Genomic DNA, 25,837 nt, shown 5'->3' on the forward strand with positions numbered 1-25,837 from the left:
TGGCAGAAGCAGGGTATTCTCAAGATAAATAGCATAAGCCTGGGAAATTCCAAGAACTTTCCCTTTCTCTAATTGTATAAGGCCACTGATTTTCTTTCACATAATATGAAGGGGCCTTTTCTTTTTTGGGGGGGGGGGGGGGGGGAGGGGGGGGTTTGTGGAGGGATATTGCTTTTCAAAAGGCAGCACTGAGTACCCAATCAAAGTCAAGTCACTTCTAGTGTTAGAAGTGCTTCTAGGAGTGCTTCTATAACTCAGAAGAAAGGAGAAAGGTTGTTTCCAAAAGCCATTTTCTAATCAGACAAAAGTGGGAAATAGGTGTACGACATCTTCGAGTCTGAGGAAGTGAAAGAGTGGGACATAGTTCACTCCAGGCAGTCTCACAAAGTCACAACTCTTCAGAAGCTTTTCTTGTTACCAAGTTTTCTTGGCATCTCAACATCTTGCAAGAAAAGATGGTGCTGTTCTCTGCAATTACCACCCACTCCCTGGAACACAAAGGTTCTTACACTTCTCTGATAGCTAAAGCTTGCCAGAGAGTTCATCTTCTTCAACTCTGATCATCAAAAATCACATGAACAGATAGTCCTGCTACTGTGAACCCAAGTTAACCTCATGAAAATAAGGAGAGAAGTATTTTGTTACCCTCTAGTGTGTCTTGGAGCAGCCAGGGTGCTGGCTTCTTTTGCAAGTACTGGCCTCAGTGTTTGATTGTAAGAAATAATGTGTCTGTAGGAATATTAGATCAACCTAATATTAGACTATGCTTATTTTTAAATCAGCTGAATTTTAAGACAGGTTTGTGCTAAAGGCAAGGCATAAATAGAACTTGAATTTCAATTTTTTTTTTCTTTGCATTCATCAGAGTGCATGCAACAAAAATGTGAGGAAAATGCCATCTCTTTAACTCAAGAGAAGTCTGAAAGGTGTTCTATTTCCTGTGCTCCTTTCTCTGTCACAGATGTTTATGCTAATTGAAAAGGTCAGGACCTGTCCTTGTGTGTACCTGATGTCCAAGGTGTATTGACAGAAGAAAACTTTAGAGCAGAGAAACACATTAGATTTCATAAACCACTCCTTGAGTTTTCTTTGTGATACCCCACTCCTGAGGCTGTCGTGTTCTTTCATGAAAAGTTCCTACTTTTGACACTTCTGTCTTTGGTCCATTAGCAGCCTCAAATTCCCTTGGGTGCTGGTGAGAATTCATGGTGTGGCCAGGTGCCAACCTCTCCTGACCAGACTGTCAATACAGTTTGTTAGTAGCTGCCTCTGCCTAGCCAAGCCCTGGATAATTAACTCATTATGCTGATTCCCGCTGAGCTGGGTCATTTTCTGTTTCTGTTGAGAGTCTTTTTCATTCAATTAAATCTTCTATTTCACATAAATCTATAAAACTAATTTTCAGTCTCTATAACCATATACATGGCATTAATGTGTCCAGTTTATTATTGGCCTGCATATGATACTGGCTGTAAGGCTGCCTGGCTGCTTCACAATGATAAACATCTCCTGATGACTGACTCCCATTCCCATTTAGAATGTTTTAGCTGGAGTCACTAATAACAGTGTATGAAATAGCCCAGAGAAGCCTGTTTTTTCATATCAGGTTATTCAAACTTAAAATCAAGTTCTGGGTCAAATTAAAAACCTCTGTTGTTTTTTTCACATGTATGCAAAAGATGCCTGCTGTGCCTCATTCCACAAGGTGCAACTTCAGTGGTGTACCACAGAGATGCTTCTATGGTTCAGTTTCATCAAGTCTGGAATGTGATGTCAGCTTTTACTGTTACTAATATGTAGCCTTTTAGCTGAGGAGAGGAGGATCAGCTTGGGCGAGTTCTGCAGCTGACAGCACCTCACCAGCATTATTGTGGGAATAAGAGCAGATCATTCAAAGGACTGTTGGTAACAGGAGATCTGTGATGAGAGGGTCTCTGCAGAAACACTGCTCAACTGCTTTCCCATCTTCCTCCGTGTTGCTTAACTCATATACTCAAATGAAAATAATACCTATACAGTGGGAGTATCCTATATAATACCTGTATTTTAAATAATCATGAATATGAGTAGAACTGCTGATGGAAGAAGTAGTCTGCACCACATACAGAGATTCATCTCAGGAAAGTCTGGATTGTGACTTTTAATTCTCAAATATAACTTGACTTAAATTTAAAATCAGGATTGTGATAGCTTATATATGGCATGTATCACATCTGGATTCAAACTGAGCTGATGCCTATAGCCAAAACTTGAATGGGAATTCTTTTTTCAGAGATCTATGTGAAATATTAGTTACTACTGCTATAGATGTTGTCAGACTTTTTGTATAAAGTAACATCATATGATAAAATGTTTTAAGCCTAAAGTGCAGTTTGAAGTCTTATATTTTTGAAGATATTTTTGGATTTGATTCTTTGATAAATGTTGTTCATAGTGATCTCTATTAATTCTTGTTATTTGTGACAGTAAAGCATGCTTGCATGGGGCACAAACCTTTAGGTACTTCTGTTCTTACCCATGTGGAAATTTGTTCCATATTTGCTTACAGTTGGTCACAGCACATTTCATCTTTTTAAATTATCTGTTCCACTTTATCACACCTCCAAATATAAAGGTATATTGTTCCTGAGACATCCTAAATGAACACTGTGCAAATGCAAATTATGCATGTGCAAAGGTGTGTCAAATACAAGGATATAATTGATATCATTGTATGAAATGTATTAACTCTCTTATTAGGGGTTTTCTTAATTTATTTTAGAGTGGTATGGAATGAATAAGCAGAGCATATGCATTTCATGAATGAGAGATTTAATGCTGCCACCATTGGATGATAAAATCTTTTTTCTCCTTAAACTTTATTCAAAATTGCTGTAACAAAGAGACCTGGCAACTTTTGTCCATCATTGTCTTATTAATAAAGACTTCACATGACCAAAGGTTTATTTTTTTTCCTCTCTTGCTCTTCCCTCTGGAGCTGGTAGTAATAAAGATGTGACTAAGTATGTATTTGCAACTTAGTTACTTGACCTTTCTACAACCCACAGCTACCACTAATGCTGCTTTGTAATGGAGACATTATCATTTATTTAAATCTTGATTAGGAAACAATTATAAGTAGGGTTTTAGTATAGCAGAAAATTGCTGTAGCCTTTAATTCATACTATAGATTGAGTGGATAAGCTTGCTGACTGTAATTAGAATGAATTATAATGACTTCAGTTGGCTGACTCACCACCAGCAGAGTAGGGCCTATGATTGTTTCTTCACATTTATTTTTTTAATTCACTCTTGATTTCACGTTGCTGATAAATGCTGGTTTTCAACTTAGCACAAAATGGAGTTATGTTTACAGCTGAATGATACATTTTTTATTAATAAAAGGAAAACTTTATGAAATAACCTGGCACCTTAGCAACGTTGAGCATCTACTCTCTTTCTTTACAATTCAAGTGACAGAGCTGCTCTTAGTAAAGTTGCAGATTAGATACTTTCATGTGTGGTTTAACAGTGTAAAGAGGGAGCATTTCCTTTTTGCATGCAATTAAATATTAGGCAAAATGATTTTTTCTGTACCACTTAGCTTTTATGTATATTATGAATGTTGCATAATGTTGCTTATGTTTCTCAAATGTCTTTTCTTATATGCTATCCCTTTTTATTTATTTTGTTTGTTTGGAGGGGTTTTGTGGACTATTTTTTTCCTTTTTTCTTTTGTATTTTCTACAGTTTTTCTTTGAAGATACTGTATGTTGCTTGATTTAGAGTAAGTTTAGAGGCAACTCCTTTGAGCAAGGAAACTTCTTTTTGTATACCTTGTAAAAACATACTAATGTATTTTATTTATCATGAGCTATGTTTATTTAGGTTTTACATTAGGTGTTACAGGCTCAGTGGGATCATTAAGGGTAAATTTTGTTTTCTTTTCTGCCCTTTTCTCCTTTGATTTACAAGATGTTTTTTACTTCAGGCATACAAGTGTTCTTTAAGTCAAAATGTAGGCATAGAGTTAAATATGGTGAGTGGAGAGAAAAAATGGAAAAAATAATATACCAGATATGTTAACTTTGTTTTGTGGTTTGTTTTTTTTCTTCTGCCAATTTGCAGTGGATGATTCAGAAACCTCACAAAGCTGCAACTTTCTTTGGATGCATTGGCAAAGATAAATTTGGAGAGATCTTGAAGAAGAAGGCTGAGGAAGCTCATGTGGATGCCCATTATTATGAGCAGAGTGAAGAGCCAACAGGAACCTGTGCTGCCTGCATCACTAGTGATAACAGGTCAGGGGCTTTTGATATCTTCTGAAGGTACAAATGCAGTTGGCATAGTGAATGTAGCCTAATTTGCTTGGAGTATCCAGCCTTGAAAAATTGTGATTTGAATGATAAAGTGTTAGCACTGGTTTGAGACACAGGACTGCCTAGGCCGTAGTTTGGGGCTGAGCAGTATTAATATACTTTCAGAGAACAGCAGTCGTATTGTGGCCAGAAAGTGTGAGATAATAACAGACTACTTCTTCCTGAACTTGATAGCTTCCACTTGCTCTGGAGAAAGGAAATATGTGCAAGACAGCAGTTGGTTAACACTATGTTTGTGCAGCCTATGTGGAAGCTGATTGGTATATAAGGTTTATAATTGATTTGCAAATCAGGAATATGCCTCAGGTGATACTGAGTTTAGCTATATGCTAATAGCTGCTGGATATAGCCAGATTGAAAGGGTTAATTTAATTTTATACAAGAAAAAAACTTTTTGTTTTGCTATTGCACTTTTTGAGAAATTCTTCTAGTACCTATAATTCTGTTTGTCTATGTTTTACGAGTTTTTTCTGAATTTCTTTCATGTTTTTATTTGTTACTTTTTTGCTCTTAATTTTTCTTGAGCATGGCCCTTTGCTTTATTCTTTCACCCTCTACTCAGAACTCTTGAACTTGTATTCTACTTCTTTGCTGATTACCTTCTGACAATTTGTTTAGAGATTTCAAAGCAGCCAATCAGTTTAGCCTTAATTTTGAGACATTCCTGGCACACATCAGCCCTCCCTGACTTCTGACAATATTTAAATTTTCTGATACTACATACCGAATCAATAATGAAAATTGCATCAGTTACCCTAAAGAATATTTTCTTTTTGGCTCAGAATAAGATAAAAACATCTGTCATTATCCTTTTTGGTTTCTCTCTGTGTTTTTCAATGCCATTGGTCCTGAGGACCTACTCCTTGCTTTTCAAAGCAGTATCAGGAGTTAGTAGAATTTATTAAGGTGAGATAGCAGTTCCCTAATTAAAGTTCACACCATAATTCCAGAGAAGTTGGTGAATGTTCTGGGTAGAGTTAGAAAAGGTGGTAGACAGCAACATGAACTGAAAGGAGAGTCTGAGGAGGAAGTGTTTTCTATATAATGTGTAGAACTCTAGAACAGTTTGAATTAGAGCAGGCATCTGAGACAAACCCCTGCAGAAGGCAGGAGCAGCTTCAAAGGTAGGTCAGGTTTTTCATGGCCATGTCCAGCTGGGTTTTGAATATCACAAAGGATAGAGGTTGCACAAGCTCTCTGGGCAAACTGTTCAAATGGTTGATTGCTCTTCATGGGAGAAATTATTCTGATGGTACCCAGTTGCAGTATTCCTTCTTTCAGCTTGTGTCTGTTCTTTCTTGTGTTCAAGAATAGTGTGGCTCCATCTCCTCTGTAAACTTTCATTAGATATTTGAAGTAAGCAGGAAGGTCTCCCCTTAGGTACCTGTTCTTAAGGTTCACCCAAAACTCTTCTGCATTTAAGTGTGCCCGCCTCCTAATAATATTGATGGCCCACTGCTGGACTCACTGCTCTCTATGTTAGTGTCTTGTAATGGACAAGTCAAAGCTGGACACAGATCTCCAGATAAGGTGTGGAGACAGAGGTTCTCCTCCATTCTGGATCTATAACTTCCTTTGTCTACCTGTCTCCATATTTGCTCATATACACCTGATTGTGATTTTCCTTCTCTGTGTCATGCACTGCTGACTCATGTTCCAAGCCTGGTTCACCAGCATCTCCAGGTCCTTCTCTGAAAAATTGTGTAGTACCCTGTCAACATTCAGGCTGTATTGTTGTGTGTGATTGCGTGACTTTGCATTTACCTTCAAGTTTTCTGCCAGCCCAATTCTTCAGGCTGTTGCAGATGCACTGAATGACAGACAGCCCTGTCCTCCAGTTTATCAACCTGTCCCTCCCAATTTAATGTTGTACATAATGTCTTACTCTCTGGAATGAATGCACATACTCTGTGGAGGAAGGAAGTTCATTCATCTTTGTCTGGAGTTCTGACACTAATTATGTCTACAGACTTCCCCCTTCATCTCCAAGATCCATATTCACTTTTTCAAAGACAGGAAAAGCAATAGAAAAGAAAAGCAAGTTTTTGCTCTGTGATTCTCTCTGCCTTCAGTCATAGAGTGCATGTGTATACATGCTGCAGCAATCACCATTTTCTAGATAACATGATGGGAAACTGAAGTCAAGACTGTCAATAGGCACACAGTATGAATTTTCAAAAAAAAACACGTACATCTCAATGGAATTTAAAAGTTTAGGTAAATTTGTTCATAAGAAGGTCTGCAAATACTTCTTTGACTTAATAAGCGGTATTTTTGGTTTGCTAGCATAAACCACGCTTTTTTCTTAATATCAAATATTTGCTCACATTCTAGACAGTGGCTTCATCTCAATCGATGCTTGAGAGAGGCAGGGAGTTCATGCTCCTTGGGAGAAGAAAAACTAGCTAATGGTTGCTGCTGAAGGCTTTATTGTGCAATAGTCCATCCTGTGAGAGCAAGTTTATTCTCAATCTTTAATTACCATCTGATTGGTTTTTTTTGTTTTTAGCATTTTCTATATTGGTAAGAATCACTTCAACTTTGTCCCATTTGGTAACACTATTTATTGATCAATCTCTTATCTTAGCTCAATTAGCTCAGTGCTGACTTCCTTCTTCAGCTCTCTTGTCTCTTCTGGAGCACCTAACTTAGTAGCACTCCTGGTTTTCCTAGGAAGTGGCTGTATCTATTTATGTTCCAGATGCCCTGATATAAATGTTTTTTTGCTTCTGCTAACTGTCTAGCTTTTTGTAGGAAAGGGTTCTGATCTGATGTATGATTACCATCCTGAATTCTCTAGTTCAGTAATTCTAATATGCTTTGTTTTCTCAGAGCTTTTCAAGAAAATCCTAGCACATGATTAAACTCTGAAGTAATACCTACACTCTGTCATAGCCTATGACTTTGATTTGTGCCTTCTGCTTAGAAATAACCACATGCACAGTGCTCCATTAAGCTGTTTCAATTGAAGCACTCTGGCTGTCTCCAATTACTGTATTTCATTGAAAAATATCTACCTAGTCTGTGCTCCACATGTTGAACTGAGTGCTGTCAGACTTACAGTTTTAATTTGGAAAAGTTCACTGCTTTGTCGTCAGTGTAGCAATCTTTTATTACCCATATGTGCAGAGCATCTCTATGGTTGGATGTAGCCACACAGAGCTAGGTTTACAGTTTCAGGGGCATGTGGTAAGTGAAAGGAAACATATAGAAAGTCTTTGCTCAGTTTTCTGGAACGGAATTGCTTTTCACTTAGCAACATATGTAGACAGACAAGATTTCTTTTTTTTTTTCCAAACTATGTCCTTGATGGATATTAGGGTTTGCCAAAACTGAAAGATTTAATTTGCTTTAAAGTTTGATTTACAGAAAATTACCACAGTTATGCACATGTCTTTCTTGGATTCACTTAGTTCTTCACTGGATTTCTTGTCATTGAAATATTAATACTCATGAAGAATGAAACTTCTTGCCCTGTTACTTATAATGCTGCAGAGGCTTGGTGTATTCGTTCATAAATTTTTCTCATTTTTTTTCTTTTTTCTCTATTCCAAATATACATTAGTCTTCATTGCATTTAGATTTTAGAATTAAAGAGATAAGCCCCAAATCTGCTCATGGGATGAAATGACACAACAGTAATTTTGATATATTCAGATAAAGTTGGTCTAACTTTGTTGTCGTTTTGTATATGTGATCTGTTTAACTGACAAGGATTGTCAGTGATGATTGTTTCAGGAAGTTTACTAGGAAATAAAAGTTTTATTTTGGTCTTTTGTTTGTTTTTCATTAAATAAAGAATGTCTTGCTTATTTACCTCCTTACACCTGGACATGGTAATGGGCCTGGAGGCAGAAGCATACCTTGATGAGAGCAAATGAGCACTTTGCTCCCACCTGGAGCTGTCTCTGGATTGTAGTAGCACTTGTACAGAAGAGGATGATGTATAAAGCATCAGTTGCATGCACCTTGAGAAGTTAAAATTAAAGTTTTCAATAGCCAAATGTTGTATCTGTAATTACACATTAATTATCTGGCTAATGCGCTTAAATATCACAAAATAGTGATAGGTTAATGTTAAAAGAGCATATATTGACTATTAAATTTTGAAAATTATATTTAAAGCTCTGTATGCTAGCATAGAAATAATCCATTTCCCAATGCCCTTTCTCTAAAATATTGCACATTATTAAACATTGTCGTAATACGACTGCATAGAATAATCTGGCCATGGTAGCCAGAGTGGAGAGGTAGAGGTCTTATTATGACCTCCTTTTTAGGAGTATGTGTGTAAGTTTTATGTGTTTCATAAGGCTGAATGCAGTGGGTGAAGAAGATGATTTAAAATAGAATGAATCTTGCATGTAACAGAGGCAATGTGATACAAGTATTTTTGTTCTTGGTAATGGAAGTTGTGTCCCACAGCTTGTGTTGTAACTTGTTAGGCAAGAAGGAAGTACAAATGAGTTTTTGGTAGTGTTCCAGTAATCCACAGCTAAGCCAAAGTTTTTTTTTAACAGTTCATCATCTAAAAGTAGGAACCTGACCCTTTTTTATTTGCTAAAGGAAAATGTGAACCTAATGGGGGGAAAAAACCCCAAAACAAGCCCTTTTTAAATAATACAACTATTCATTGGAAAATTGAAATGGCAAGACTTACATATACATCAACCTTTTGCTTCTAGTGAGGGAAACTAGTTTTCAGAAGATAAACTGGAGTAACTACTTTTCTTTAGGTGTTAGGTGCTAGAGGAGTTTTAATGAAAATGTGCAGATGCTAAAGCATATGGAAGGAGTTGATCACAGAATGAAACTAAGGTTGATTCAAAGCCAACAAAGGTGCCTTCAGAAGAATATAATAGTGATAGGTTACCTAAACTATGTCGTTGGATTCAAGATACATTATTTAATATAAGTTTTAAAGTATATTTAATCTATTATTTAAATATATACTTTATTTCTCATGAAATGGTCAAAGTATATGTGGCTATTGGTGCTCCTTGTTAATTGGTTTTATGTTCTGTAGGATCTTTGTGAAATTGTGTTCATTGTGAGAAATTGGCAGTACTGTTGTTTACAGAGGGTCTAATAATTGTTCTTTAATCACTTTCAGGTCTCTTGTAGCTAACCTTGCTGCTGCTAACTGCTATAAGAAGGAAAAGCATCTTGATTTGGAGAAGAACTGGAAGTTGGTGGAAAAGGCCAAAGTTTATTACATAGCAGTAAGTTCAGCCCCTTTCAAAATGCTAAATTTTGTGTTAGAGTATCCTGAAGTTTAAGCAGTGAGTATGTCTGTTGTATGTGGTTTTGAATGATTTTATAGGAAGACAGGGAAAGAAAATGACTGCTTCAATTTCAGTATTTGATTTCTTCAAAATCAGATGTATGAATGCAGAAGAATGTTTTAGTTGTATGTTCACTTAAATTGATGGGAAAAATCATAAGAACTAAACATATTTTCAGGGCTTTTGTAGTAATGCATCAAATTTACATTTCACATTTTCTAGTAAATCGTTGTGAAGGATGCACAAATTATGTAGAAAAACACTATTAGCATAATTATTCACTGCAAACAGTTTGAGCTTATTTGTGTGAACAATCTTAATTGCTATTTATTCCATAGTAATTACTGTGGCACCTTATAACTCAATATTTCAGAAACAATGATTTTGACAAATCTCTTAAATGTGGGTGGTGGGGCAAACTGATTTTAATGATTTAATCTTGCTTTTAGAATAAAGGGGGGTTTGAGGATGGGGCATTAGTAGATTCACAATTAGTATTCTTTTTTTTCCATCCAGAATGAATCAAGCCAGATAAATGTATTTGTGTAGATTATGTCTTGCCTAAATAAGTGATGAATTTGTTTTTACCTTGCTCTCAAATGGATATGACTGGTCAAAATTAACAAACATAGAAGTCTATGACAGATTAAAACATCATAATGTGCATGTAATATATGGATTCTGTATGACAACTCTTTCCATTCTGCTACCTGAGCTATATGGGAACAGCTGGCAAGAAGTGTGAAAAATTGATTATCCAGGAGGAACAAGTTCATTGAAAATACAGTTACTTCTTTTAGGTAGTGTTAATGTCTCTTACAGCCAGTTAGTGTGCACTGCTGTAGGCTTTACATAGTTGTTATTGATTCTTGTGTATGGCCAAGACTGCCCCTTTATAAGTGTCAAAAAGTACTTAAAACCTTCTCAGTGTACAAAGAAAATATGTCCCCCTGTTATGACCATGTGTTTGTGCTGTGGTTAAAATATATGTAGGTGTATTGTCTACTAATTTTTTATTGCTGTTTTTTTTTCACATGTTCTGAGTTCATTATTTTCCAAATGCCATGCTTGGGAATTATTGCTGTTGGCTGAAAAACTTTGGAAGACTAAGAGTATAGGTTAAATAAAGAAGAGCGACAAATATTCCCAAAAGTTTTACTGCACTATGTTTGGGGTTGTTTTTTTTTTTTTTTTAATTTTCCCATGCCTGTATATCATTCCCAATGAAGCTTCCAATGTACCATTTGGAAACATTTAATTTAGTGGAGATGCTTCAGGAAAACTGTGAAACATTACATGAGGTACTAAACAGATTTGTACTTTTTAAGATAAAACCTCTTATTTCAGTTCTGAAGTCACTCTTGTGTGTTCAGTCAGTTTGATCACTTAAATTTTGACTAGGTGATTCACTACTCTGATTCTTGTATATATTAGAAGCTGTTTTTCTCAGATGCCAGTTCTACAACATCCAGACTTTGGGAGACAGAGAATTATTGTACTAAACTGAAAATAAACCCCAAGATGAGCATGTGATAATGGATAAAAAAATTAAATTGAACTGCTGATAAATGGTATTATATATTTACAATATGGAATTCAGATTAGGGAAGGATATGATTGCAGGAGATGTTTTGAGTGAAGAACCTTTTTCACATGTATAGCAAAAGCACTCAAGGAGGGGGTCACTCAGGTTTCTAGGACAGGATTATCACTTCAGATTACAGATTGCATATGTAACTTTACTGAAGGAGAGGAGACAGTGTAGAACCATCCATGGTTCTTCCTGCTACAGTGTGCTCATGCCCTTCTCTTTCATTAAGCTTCTTTTCCTGTGGGTTTGTAGTGATTACCAGATTAAACAAAACCATGTAGTGAGCAATTACCACTCCTGAGGTAGAGGGTAGCTCTGAGTCATTAATTTGTCTGCTGTTGTCTGTCTTCACTTTAGTCTTGTTACCTTCCGTGACATTGCACTGTGCATATGTTGCTTTTCATTTCCTTCTTTCTATCCAACTGTCACCTATTTCTGGAATTGCATTACAGTGTATGTCAGTGACAGATACTTATTCTGGAAATTCATGTCCTGAGATTATCAAACAATCTATTTTCTTGGCAGTACTGGGCAGTTGTTGCTTTAGGACAGGTCTCTGATATCCTGTGGTCACCTGTATATTCTTCCTAGAACAGATAATAAGCTTTTCAATGCAGCATTCAGCAGAATGACCCTCATGTGAAACTTAGCTCTGAAATCTAATCAATTCACAGAGGGAGGAGTAGGTACAAAGGAAAAGATAGTGAAGCCCTGACAGAACCCTTAAAAACAACTTCTGTTACCATGAATGAACACAATACATTTATTTTAGCCATCTGGTAATCAGATCCAGCAGACAAATTATAGAAAGGCTAGCAGAGAATAGGACCTAGTAAATCACAGATAGAAGCAAAATACAGAGGCTGCCCCAGCTTTCTCAAAGATGGTAAACTTTGAAGGTGTATTTTAATCCTTTAAAATTACTCTATTTTGAATCATTTAAGATAGGCTACATGTACTGTCAAACTCTGTGCAATTTCTTTCCCTTCTCCAGACATAATTCCTATACTTGTGGTAATTTATACCATTGACATAATATCTTCCAGTCTGTCATATTCATTTCACTGTGCATCAGCTAGCTGTGCTGCTGGTGTCTGATTAGAATTCACTGTGAGGAATTTTATTTGGTTCCTACTGAGGCTAGAAGATGTCTCTTCCTCAGACATTTCCCTTATTTCAGAATAAGTTCAGAGTCATGATAGCACTAAACACTGTCATTCAGTCTCTGGAGCTGTGAGTGGGACACAACATGAAGCTAATTGTAAATTCGGGGGAGGAACAGGCAAGTTAATTTTTTTTTTCTCTTTCTTTTTCTTTTTTTTTTTTTTTTTTGTCCTGTGAGTTTGTGCTTGCTGTCAGGACTTGCATTTTAGAAATCGTGTCAGAGTTGCATCTTACAGACTTGGGTGATAAAACTCCACATTTGTGCACCTTGTCTTATTTTAAGAGGCATCTGTGGGAGTTGCTGGTGTTCAGCTTCTTTAACATTGCACACAAACATTTTGACATTATTAACGCAACTTGCAGTATATAGCTGGTAATTTTCATATTTTACAAAGGCCTGAAATGCAAAGATATTTTTATTGTCAGTGGTTTTGGTTAAAAAAAAATCTGTTGATAACAGTTACAAGAGCAGAAAAAAATTGAGAAGCATTTTAGTCAATTGACTTCAATGGGTAAGTCTCTGTTACTGTATATAAGCAAGAAATTTTGAGTTTGTTCTTCCATGATGGGAAGAAAATGGAAAAGGAGAAAATGCTTTCCTTCATTAAAAGCTGCACTTAACCTTGTGAAATCTTAACTGTATCAATTAATCCATATGGCTTGCTCATACAGACAACTGAATTTTAACTTTCTCCCTGTACATGAACATGCTTGTTACAAGTGGTGGTTTCCCAGGTATGTGCTCTCTCCTGTTCCAGTTAGCCATCCTTATTTCAGCCAGTTATTTAGTTTTACTCAGTTTGTCCTATGGTCCAACACCTGCATTTGTTCAATGTTTGCAGTTGTTGATTGTGAGGTGGATGAAACACTGGCATTTGATGCTCATATTTTCTTGGTGCTGAAGTAATGTGTTTCTTCTTGAAAGTTCCTTCTGTGCTTCAGTTGGGTTTTTTTGTTTAGTTTCTTTTTGTTTCCCAAGAACTTTCCTTTACTGAGCATCTGAAATGGCAATATTGAGTGCAGTTGTGTTCCCAATCTGTGGTAATGTGAGTCTTAGCCTAGAATGGATCATTAAAGGAGCTTCCAAAACCCAAAAAAATCTTCTTGGTTATTTTGCTGTTGTTATTTCGTAATCTGTAAAAGTTTAAACTGTTTTCTTCTCCTACTTCTGCATAGCAAATACTTGAAGTTTCTCAATGATGATGCCCTTCAGTTATACCACAGTATAAAATTTTCTAATGATGCTTAGATTTGTTAGCCCACAGTTGAGCTACATTCAGGACCTTCAGCATCTTTTGGGCTTTCAAAGCTAATATCAAGTGTACTTTATTTTGGTGATGACAGTTCTGATAAAGACCTGGGCTTAGGCCACGTTTCCAGGTGGGAATATCATTTATTACAGCAAGTCATAATGAACCCAATGCACCACACCTGTCTGCTGGAGAAATTTTTAAAACTCCAGCCACCCTGCTCTGTTTCAACAAATGCTGTGGTATTTTTATATTTACTTTCTTTTAATGCCCAAGTGCTTGTCTAAGCAGAGAGATACTGTGGTAGTGTAGTGGGCTTGATGGAGGAATTATCTGGTTTCAGCATGAGTCTGTCAAAACATAAGCTTGATGTCAGCAATGAGTAGCAAAGTTTAAATAACATTCTACAGTATTTTACATGGAGTTTGGCTATTCTACTTGAGAAGAAATGCTGATTATTACAACGATGTAAGTATAAATGAAATTTCTTTTGTGTTGTCTCTTCCTTTTAGAGGCATATTCAGTGAATGCATTTTTATTGTAATTTACTGCTATGATGAGTATGATAACTTACAAGGGATTTTGATAGGTTTTTTGCTTTGAGATGTGCTAGGTCTGTGTGTGCATCACAGGAAACAAGACACTCACAGGAAGCAAAATATCCCTTAAAAAGGACTTTTGTTTGAATGACTTCACAATAGTTTTTTTTCCCATTGGTAACTTTTGCCATAGTGCTCTGGCACCAGTGTGTTGTGCCATTTGACATGCAAAACTGTTTCTCACAATGATTAATAGGTTTTATGGCCAGGAAACCACCATACTGAGTATCTTAGCCATAGAGAAGAAAGTGCAGCTAGCAACAGTTAGTTGTGGCCAGGGATAACATCCCCTTACTGAAACCCACCATCTTGAGGCATTGTGTTTTCTGGAAATCATAGCTGAAGTGGGATGCATTTATTGTGGAGAGATGGTAGACTCTGTATCTAACCAGGAAGTAAAACTGCCATTTACTGCCTTCCAAAGCAAATACAGGGAAAGAACCCTTTCTCTGTCATAAATACAGAAACCCACAGCTTTATTTCTTTGATTAAAATACAAAAAAAGCTGTGTCTAAACCAGCCACATATTGTGTCATCCTGTGATATATTTAGGGAGTGCATTATGCTACCATTTCAGGTATAACTTCTCATGCATAAACTATTTTGTTAGTGTTTTCTCAAGTAACTTACATGAAAAAATGAATGAGAAACTTCTTTCTTATTTTTTGTTGTGAAATTTGCTCTTCAAGATGCCATTTTTCAAAGTGAGTGCTTTGCACTTTACGGTGAAAAATGCGTCATCAGCTTTTAAGGAAGGTTGTACCTCCTGTTTCTATAGAATAAAATTAAGGACAATCTGTGTAACATTGTAAAAAAAATTAGTTCTAAATGTTCACCTCTATGTTATTAATTGTATTTTTTAAGATGAAGAAAATGCATATTTCCTTTTCAGTCCTTCTCCTCCTACCCCAGTAGCCTTTAAATTGCAGATATGTTTCTTCAGCACAGTAATTAGTGAAGTTCAGTCATCGCTCCTTTTATCATGTGATTTTTGTGTGGTTTTTTTGAAGAATGCCTTATTAGAACACTTACACAGCCAGTCTAGCTGCAACAGCCAGGCGGCAATAGCAGTGCCATTTTTCACAAAGAAAATGTTGAAAAGGAGCCAAATGTTTGGTGGCAGAGTCTGTTGCTAGGAAATCAAGTTCCTGAGGCGATTAATGACAAAGCAAGCAATAAAAAGAAGGCAGAATTACAGATTTAAAAGAGAGGGAGAAAAAAAAGTGGTTGGTGTTATAATTACCCAAAGAAATCCGTACTCATTAAATTGGCTGTTTTTATGATTGACTTTAATTGGAGGTTAGCTCAGATATTTAGCTCCTTTCCCACCCCTTTAAACACACACATGCACATAATCTGTAGAACTGCAGACTTGTTTTTCTAAGCATTGAGAGGAGCTTGCCCTGTAATTTGATCCCCACTGACAGATGCATTTTCTATGCTGCCATTTTGAATTAACCTATTGTGCAACAATTTTCCTCAGCTCTGTTGAATAAAACATCAAGTCTTATTACCTCAGATGGATTTGATAGAGTAAAAGAATGTACTTCTAGCTGAAGTAGACTATTTGCAATGAGTTCAGTGATTTGAACTCTGCCAACAAGCCCCAATAATTTGTGATGTATACTTAAAGAATGAAAGAGAGAGGAGCCACGTGGGGGGTCTTTTTGGCTGTATGAAGTTCAAACACAAACCTCGGAGTAATATTGTTCTATGTGCTAAGGTTATGTCCCGAGATCAAACCTTTTTAGATAAAGCATGTTAACTGAGATTTTTTACTATTAAGCAGATTAGGTTTGAACTAGAGATTCTCTTACCCCAGTAGTTATCCAAACTGTCAGGCTACTGTGGGATTAAAAAAATAAAATCAATCCCTTCTCCCTGAAGCCCCAATAGCTGGATTTTACCTCTGAGACTTCTTTTGTGAAGACAAATTTTCCCATATAAAGTTAGGCTAGAATAAATGATGTTTTTCAATTATATTAAATTCCAAATAATTCTGTGATAAGGGGAGAACAGACTTTCACCTTATTCACTTTTCTGCCCAATTAGAAAAACTTACACAGTTGGTTCAACAAAATTTTGGCACAGAAATGGGAAAGCAACTGACCCTGACATTTAAATCCTGTCATGTTTCATTGCTCGTTTCAAGACAATATTCCCTACTTGGAGCAAGTGATAAGTGAGAAAATAACCTTTTACAATACCTGCAAGTGAATACACAGAAGCTAACTGTAAAAACTAAATGATTCCATAGCTCTCTGAATTCCGAACCAAGCAGTGAGACAATAGAACTGTGCGTATTCTGTCCAACAAAACCCACATTACTAATCAGATGCCAATGCCAAGCTGTCTGCTTTGTTAAATACCCAGGTTCCCTGAGGCAAGAAGACAGCTGCTATAACTACTATGAAATTTGGTAGCTCAATCTATTTTTGCTACCCTTGGGCTATCAAGCTACTGTTAATTCAGACCACCCCAATTGGTACACTTTAGGGATCTTTTTTTCCAAGTGTTTGTAATTAAAATGATAAAACATCATTATTACTCCAAAGATGTTGTGCACGCTTTGTATTTGACAGATACCTACAGAGATAAACCCAGCGTGTAATTTTCATTGACATAATGGTTGTGATTGCATTACCCTTTTAAAAGTATATTGCTTTTTAAAGGGGGGGGTGGGGAGAAGAAGGGAAAGGGCATGCTTTTATTTCATTAATAGAATATGTAAATCTGCTGAAATACTAAATCAGTCTCTTGGTTGTAAGCTACTTCTCTGCAAAGACTGAATCAGGCTTAGCAGCAGGCTGGGGAGTGCTGAAAATTGGTGTTCACAAGGGACAGGGACCTGCTGTGCCACCCACAGCTCACTGCAGAGACCTCTGCTCCCAGGTGCCTCTGCCTTTAGGGACACTGAGTCTCAAGTCATACATAAAGTCTTGGCAGACTTAACACACTTATTTAAATGTAAATTAAAAAGGGAAGACTTCATACTCTAAGTGGTAAGGTGACTCAGTTGGAAGGGAAATTTTTACTGTAGCTTCTCTTGCATGTCAGGCTTTATTCGATGCTCTCCTTATGAGAGCATAAGAATTTTGTCTGTTACCATGTCAACTTTCTTAGAGCAAAATCTCAAAACTAAAGCACCATCAAATCAAGGCATTAGAAGCTCTGAAACAATATTGGTTCTATCTTCTGTTAATTTTTGTTTCAGTACTTCTCTGATAACATTTTTAAAGAATCAATTATTTAAGACTGTTCTAAGGACTAAAACCTGAAATTTCTGAGTTTTTCTAGATTGAGTTAAACTTGTTTGTTTCCTGCATACCAAAATTTATCATAAATTCATAGTTACCACTCTGAGTACAGTTGGTTGAAATGTGAGGTTCCTTCTTTTTTATAAAGGACTTGATCTCATTAACATGAGGAAATGTCATAGTCTACATAACCCTGAAATATGTATTGTATCTATGTCATCGACTTTTACATTAAAAAACATACAAATTCTGCACCAACTGTGCTCTGTTTTACATGAAAAAAGTTTATTTCTTTAACAGCAAAGACTGCATAACCTTAGAGCTAAGCTATTTATGATAGCCCACTACTTGGTCTGAAGTGAAAATTATAGTTTCGTTTATTATTTCCCTCTATAATAAGGACAATGCAGTTGTTTAAATACAAAACTTTTTTTTTTTTGCAAATGGTTATGCTGAATGATTTGCTTTGAAACAAGCATTGAAGTGGTAACATTTGGGCATGATATTTCAAAGCCAGTAACTTGCAGTAAAATTATAGAATGTTAAAATGTGCATGCACATAATGCAAGGGGATTCAAATATGATCTTTCTTATCCCAAAACTTAACCTGTGCTGAGGGGTGTTGATCTTCACTGTAGGCTACAGGTGCTTTGAAATAACAGGATAGGAACCTGCAGGCTACTTTTGGATTCTGCAAGAAACAAACCATTTTAGAAAGAAAAAATGTTTTTACAGCATAGCTAACCAATGTCCTAAAAGTCTGTGTCAAGAAGATTTTTGTGCTATATTGTGCTTAGTAATTGTGTACTTGGAGTCAAAAAACTAATACTGCAAAAATGCTTCTGCATGGATTTTCGGTGACAATACATTAAACACGTAAATAGTATGCCTTGCAGATTGGGCTTTTCACAACTTTGTGATAAATTCTTCGGCCCTTTAGGAGGTAAAGGGCTGAGTCCTGCCAGCTTTGTTTGTTATCAGGTTTATTTGAAACAGGAGTTGACTTGATCCCAAAAGCAGGCTCTAGAAGTTCATTTGAAAGGAGCTGCTGAGGAGTTTTTGTGGTGTGGCTTTAATCCTCCTGGTCGTCAGGCTGCTGTTCAATCAGCAGTGCACCAGGTCACCTTGGTAAATGTGCTTCAGACTGTCTGGTTTGGTCAAAAGAAAGATCATCTTCCTTTCTTCTTTCCTTTTTCATTTAATTAAGGGTAGAATGCTCAAGGAAATACTACATTCTCTGAATAAGGAATAAGTGCTGGTTTTGAAGAATTTTTATAATTTGGAAGAGTGGATGTGAGACACTGTTTCTTTCTAAGGAATATACAGATCATCATGGTAGCAGGTAGTGCTTGACAGATAAAACATCATTTTAGCAATATGAACAAGATAAACACATCAGTACTAATCATTGCAAATGTTTGACATAAACAAAAGATAAAGGCCCTTAGAATTGTTCCATAATAGGAGGATTTTGCTGATGCAGCTGCTGTGGAAAACTGTCCTGGGGATTTACACTTCTTTCTGGCATAAGCACCCTAATATGGAGGCACTTTGTAACAGCTGCTGCCCCAGCAGAAGAGCTCTCACCTTCCCAATCATACTTGCACCATCTTTCTATTGGCAGGACTGTGTTGGTTAAGGATAATGTGGTTTTTTCATGTTTCTAAATAATTTAGCTGCTTGAACAAAATAATTTAATAAACACCTGGCCATAAACACCTGGTGAGTATTCAGCATGAATACTCAGACCTCATGGTCCATAAATATTGCAAAACTCTTCCAAAGTCAGAAGATTTCCCATGGGTTGTACATGGCTAACAATTCTCACCCTTGGAGATGTGTAGATGAGAAGATGTGTCTTGTTACCACTTTTTATGCTGAAGTTACAGAAGTTGTTTTACAGAATGACGCTGCTCCTAATAGTTTTTCCAACTATGGTATTAGCAGCTGCAATATAACAATGCTTTCCTGCATATTTGAAAATGGTGGGAAACAGCAGTTAACAGTATTTATCATGAAATATGCCTCAACATATGCCTCTGAACATGTCTTTTTAAGACCATATGGAGTATAATTGGTGCTGAACAACATTGAGGTGTTTTGTGAAAAGTAAAGGCTAAGCATTATAAAGAGTCATAAAATCTGAAAGAATGAGGTAAATGCAAGAAATGGGAGAAAGAGGGTGGTGCTGAATACTCTGTCTTGTTCTCTGCATAACCTGATGTGAGAGACCACAGTATTTTTCATAGATTTCTCTTCACAGTAGGGTTAAAATAAAGAAATTCAGTAAAACAGTGGCAGGTAGTGGATATAGAAGACTGTGTGAGTAATTGGAATGAAGCAGAGACAACCTTGTTATCTACTGAGGGCACCCAGGACAATACTGGCATTTATAGCTTGCATACTGTCATTGATCACAGCAGAGTAAGGTAAGAATGAACTTTGTTCCTTAAATATGAATTTCCCCTGTCCTTTGAGGACTGTAGTCAAAGTGAAATACCTTTTATTTGTTTAGTTATTAAGAAAGCTTATTTCCAAGAGGAAAAATTCCAGCTTAGAATTAATAGCCAATGTTCTAAAACGTAAATTCCTCATTATTTTATTTATTTTAATCATGAATGACAACTGAATGTAGAAAAAAATTGCAAACTAATAGTGATGGAAAATTTTCAACAATAAGGATCCAATTTTTGCTGAAGAAAGAGAGAAATTTTCAATGTGTGTATATAAAGGATAGCAAGTATTCATTCCCCAGAACTAGTGCTGTCCCTAAGTGCTCCTTTATACTGCTGAGAATGGGCAGAAGAGAGTTTCTGCTGAGGACTGTAGATTCTTATCTGTCTAATTGAGCCATCATTTGTTGACATGAGGGAAATCATGTGACCTGCCTTTAATGCATTTCACAGTAACAGCAGAAGTAGAAAGTGTAGTTCATGGAAGAGGAGCAGAAAATGTTAAAATTTTTTAGACAATGGAATATTGTGAAATTTTTATTGCAGCAGAGTCAAATGTTTGAACATTAGCGTGGTAAATATATTAAATAAGATAATCAGATTCTAATTATCTTGAAAACATTGAATTTCTTTCTATTTCAAAGCCTACAGACCTTCAAAATAAGAATATAGTAAGTACTTAGTTTTATCAGTATGATGATAAAATTAGGTCAGTAAAATTGAAGGCATGTGTCATCTTTCTTTTCTTTTGAGTAAAAATGTCATTATAGTAATCTGCCCAATTGCAGAGTTGGTACCAAGTGTTGTACAGTGGTAAAAGTAACAACAGAAAAACATCCAATATTATGATTTAGTAGATAAATAACAAAAAAGGGTATTAAACCCCCCTGTAATTGGAGGCATATTCTCTGCTTTATTCAGTCACTCTACCATTTCAATTTTATATTAAACTTCAGTCATGCTCCATAACCAAATATCCTATTTTATAGAATGTAGAATGACAGGCTTAACAGTTGTCTTGTTGGGGTTTTTTACAGCACTAGGTTGAATTGATCTCATCTGTAAGAAAGTTAATTTCAATTTTGTTTTAAAAACATGGGATTATTGTCTGCTCTGTTGATAAAGTGACATGACAGATTGGAGGAGATGGGTACAGCAGCAAAACCACTTTAGAATTATATCTAGATTTTAACAGAGTAACCTGAGATTGATAGCACTGTGGAGACTTGTTTACTAATTAATAGATAATCTGATTGTGTCTGCTGATTTTCATATCGCTAGCAGTCGTGTCACCACTGACCTGACAGGAAGGAGTATCAGAAGAATACTCCAGTCCTTCTGCAACTGCAGATCTATGTAGGAAATCTTCTCTACTGAAAATACTTGGCAGCTGCAAGAATATTGTATGTGCTTCTCTTGTTTTAGTCTTGTCTAGACATCCATGTGTGGCTGATGTTGGGATGCTATACTGGACTAGGAAGGACTTGAAACTCATAATTCACTATTGCAGCTTTTAAGTTCAAAAGATTCATGGCTTGCATCTCTCATTCTTGCTTTTTGACCTAGTGTGAGAACTGAAATGGAAACAATAATGAAAAGTAAGACAAAAAGCATCAGAGGTTAAAAAGGAAAGTATGAATCCTTAGATGTTGGGGAAGAAATTCTGCTGGGCATGTTATAATGCAGTATCTTTCTCTTTTGCATAAAAAGAATATATAGGCTTTAATGTTTTATTTTCAGAAATATTGAGATAATGTTAATATAGTAGAATACAGCTTACATGTTGGTGAACCATGGTAGAGCATTTAATGTATTTTCCACACTGTTCAAGCTATTGGTTTTAGATTTGAAAATAGATTTTGGGAAGCTATAATTGTTTTAAACTTGTGTTACCAATTAGAAAGCAACTCAACAATTAACATCTGCCCTAAAGGCAAATATTTTAATTCTGATAGTACAATGCAATAACCTCTAAGTAAGTGGAAAATTCCAAGATGAATTTAGACTTTTATATGTAGAAGACAATACCCAGAATGTTACCCAGGATGTGAATTCCATTTTCTTAGCTGTAGGCTATAAATGGTCATAATACCTAAAAAGCTATAACTGAATCACAGTTGATATATATTTGAGCTGCTTTCAGAGTCATCCTTAGCTCCTTGTTTACTCATATAGAGGAATTGTTCAGGCCTTTGGACAGAATGCAGGATGTTTTGGTGCTGAGTGATATTTGCTGGGAAGGAAGAGTATTTCTACATTTCTTCCCATTCTCCTCACATCCCAGTTAGGCAAACCTTAGATATTGCTCTTGCTTGCTCTTTTTTTACTCATAAATATATTTGTGCATATGCAACTGATGAATCAGTTGCAATTTGGAAAGTAATTTTTTCCTCCTCCTAACAATAATTAGGCGGTATTGTTATAGTAAGAGGAGTTTTTTCCAAAAATCTAAGCTCAGTCATCATTTTATCTTCTCAATCCTATTAGTACTGTATATATTATAATGGTAAAAGTAGTTGCTGACACTTTATTGTAAATAGACACTATTTAATATTGCATCAGTTTTACAACACTGTCTTGTCCTCTTGTTACAATTCAGGTAAGTTTTCAATTCAACAATAGGCTAGGTTAAAAAATAATAGAAAATACATATCTTCACATGGAATTCCTGGAAGCTGCTTCCACTGGTAGCTGGAAGACTTAAAACAAGAAAAGCAAACCCTGAAAAACTTAATATTATTGTGTGGTTGTGGTTTTGGTTTTGCCAATTCAAAATGTCTAGTGGAAATAAATTTCTGGTTTTAGTACAGCAAGAAAATGGGGATCAAGATAATAAGAACTTTGGTTTGTTGATGTGGCCAATGGCAAAAAATTAGTGTTCCAGAGTGACTCATCTGTACCAGAAGGGCAGCAGTAGCCCACAGCTAAATAAAAAGAAATATCAGTTACTTTGTGTGTACTCCTATGTTTTGCTTATGTGCATTAATTATTTTAGATGAAATAAGATTAAATACTTACTATGACCTCAATAAACTGAAAAATTGCATTATGAATTAGGCAAAATCTTACACAACAATCCTGTGCAGGTTTTGGGCCAAATCTAGGACTGTGTTTACAGTCCTTTCAAGCTGAAAAGCTGTAGCTAAATATGGAATTTTGATGAAATGCATGAAATATGTTAGCTGTAAATTCTACAGGAGTATTATTTGCTTGGAGTTCTCTGTGCCTTCACTGATAAGTTTGCCTAGCACTATTCAGAAATGATGACTGCCCTGGAATGGGTGATGGTTCAAAAATAAGCCTTGTGCAAATCAGTGGGAGTTAATATTTGCCTGATATGACAAATGCGTAAGAAGTTTTAGAGCAGGCATAAAAGAGGTTCCCAAATTAAAATCTCTTGTTTAAAAACAATGAAAAGCTTTTAGAAATCCTGTGAAACATTGTGAGTTCATCTTCTGTGTAATGTTTATTGCCACAAATGCTTGAGAATATATTATAATAAACTACCCATTTCTTCCCAGATGTTAAGGATTATTATTAATGACTCATTTGGCTTTGTAATTGCCATAAAAATTTTTCATTACCAAAACCTCTGATGAGAAAACAGCTTTCCCAAAATTTCTCAGTACACTGGTTTTTATATTGAACTTTATAGTTTGTTTGTTTTTCAAAAGCTCTTAGCTTGTAATGTCTGATAAAAAGCGTTTTTTTGTCTAAAATTCATTGTAAAAGGGTGCACATATGGTTGATCTGCCTTTGTCTTATTTTGTATGGCCTTGTTTGGCATAATGTTTCAAATAATGGAATACCACAGATCCTTCAACCCCCTAATACACTCTGCTGTATTTGGTAATAATGGGCCAGAAAAATTGGATTTCATTCTTTTGTCATCGTTATTCCCTCTAACTTGCCACATTAAAAAGATTGCTGCCATTTTACAACAAAATCCTGGATTTTAAGTGTATGGAAGCAGAGGGCTTACACTGAAAGGATGGTTGGTTTAGTCTCCAGAGATTCTTTTTTTAATGTCCTTCAAGATAATGTTCTCTATACTTTGTCATTTATTTTATAGTTTAATTTGCTTGTGTCACATGGAAGATTTCTGTTGCTTGCTGTAGTTTGATGTAAAATATAAAAATTCATCTTGTCATTCTTTGAATCCCTCCTGCTGATGAGCTGCAGGATTCAGTAGCCCACAGTCATGTGGGCCTTTAAACTGAGTCATGGACCTCATAAATCATCTGAAGAGCTGTAATGGTACAGTCTGCAGCAGTTGTCATACATAGGAGGTGTGACTTTTTCCACAGGATAGAAGGAAATCAAGTGAGAGGGGGCAAAGAGCATGTTATAAAAGAGTTTAGAGTCCTATCGGTAATGCTACTCATGTTTTTATTCGACATGTTGAAGATACTTTGTTAGGATGTGGGATACCTCATTCAGTTTACAGTGTGGTTTTCCTGAGAGGGTAACGTTGGTTAAGCACAATAAAGCAAACAAATCATTTTCTCCAGACATATGTGGTTAAAGTTCAGTGATTGTTGGCATTAGGAGCCCCAGACCAGCAGTGGTTGATGTGCCTTTGCTAATGTGAGTGCCTGTGGTTGGTGGTTCAAATGTAGCCATAAATCTAGGTGTAATTTTTCCCCAGTTTTGCTCATACTTTTGTTATATACCTCTCATATCTCTTTTATAAGAGCTTATGTGTTGGTAAGATCACCCAAATATTTGATGCATTATGTTGACTATGCTGCATAATTGCTAATTAAAGTTTTATTAAAGTTTTATTCAACACTGTCATATGTTCATAATGGATATTTGAATTTTTAATATAAATGTTGGTGAGTTTAATAAAAATATAACTTGTCATCTGACTCTGGCAAGCTAATCGTAAAAAAGAAAGGGAAAATAAATTTTCAGATACTAACAAGTCAGATGCAAAATTAAGCACACTTTCAAGTTGCTGCTTTGTCAAAATGGATTTAGTAGGGAAATTCCTGTGGATTTAAGTGAATTCTCCCAAGAAGTGGTGTACGTGACAGAAATAATGAAAACTGCTTAACTTGCTATGAAATGCACAACATTTATTATCACTTTCAAAGCTGATATTTGATGCAGTTGTAGCTGTTTATGGCTGGCTTGAAAGCAGTTGGATAAGGCTGCTTTCAGAGGTGGCCATGCTGCTCCAGCTGGGATGTAGCAGGACTGTTGACAGTTGGATTTAGCTAAATGGGAGTTATGCTACTTTGAGCCATGCTTTGTTCAGGGCTACTTTGTGCTCTGATCTTGATAGTTTAAGGTGCTCTCCAAACTTACAGGGACATAGTTTAATACAAATGTTCAGGCATGGTTTGGACAAAGTTGCTGTCATTGATTTTCCTTTAAGTTCAAAAGCAAGAATTAGCCTCAGCCCCTCTCGTTGCTTTAAACCAATACTGTTTATTACATAAACTCTTCCTTTTATATCACTCTTATTGGATCATCAAACATATAAAACTGGGGTTTAGATACTGTTAATTCTCTTTTAAATATTTTTTTCAACAGAATAAAATAGAAATATGAATGAGCAATAAAACCGTGTAACAAAGCAAGAGCAACATTTACAACTCTTGAACGAGCTGATGGAGTACAGGAAGTGCTAAGGGAAGAGTAGGAGATCATAGCCATGCTGTAGGGAAATATGCACAAAATACCCTGTCAGCTTTCAGTAATCTGCAGCTCAAGGTCTTCCTCAGCTAAAGGCAGTGGCATGTTGCTCAAGAGTTCTTGAGGTTTATCAGCTTTCTACAAGTAAATGTAAATAATAATTTTTTTAACTTCTCCCTTTGTGGCCTCCTAGTGTAGCAAGTTGTATACTTAAGTAATGTATGGTTGAAGTAGAAA

General features: G+C 36.0%; 1 protein-coding gene across 2 annotated transcripts in view; it reads left to right on the top strand.

Moving 5' to 3' along the window:
* The window catches only part of ADK (adenosine kinase), a 268,379-nt gene that overhangs the window by 117,600 nt on the left and 124,942 nt on the right, over window positions 1-25,837 (top strand). For both annotated transcript variants that reach the window (XM_054637303.2, XM_054637304.2), the window contains exons 5-6: window positions 4,108-4,280; window positions 9,472-9,580. In XM_054637303.2, coding sequence (XP_054493278.1) covers window positions 4,108-4,280; window positions 9,472-9,580 — 282 coding nt within the window. The remainder of the gene's footprint in view (window positions 1-4,107; window positions 4,281-9,471; window positions 9,581-25,837) is intronic.

The sequence above is a fragment of the Agelaius phoeniceus genome, chromosome 9 (genome assembly GCF_051311805.1).
Source record: "Agelaius phoeniceus isolate bAgePho1 chromosome 9, bAgePho1.hap1, whole genome shotgun sequence".
Taxonomy (NCBI): Eukaryota; Metazoa; Chordata; class Aves; order Passeriformes; family Icteridae; genus Agelaius; species Agelaius phoeniceus.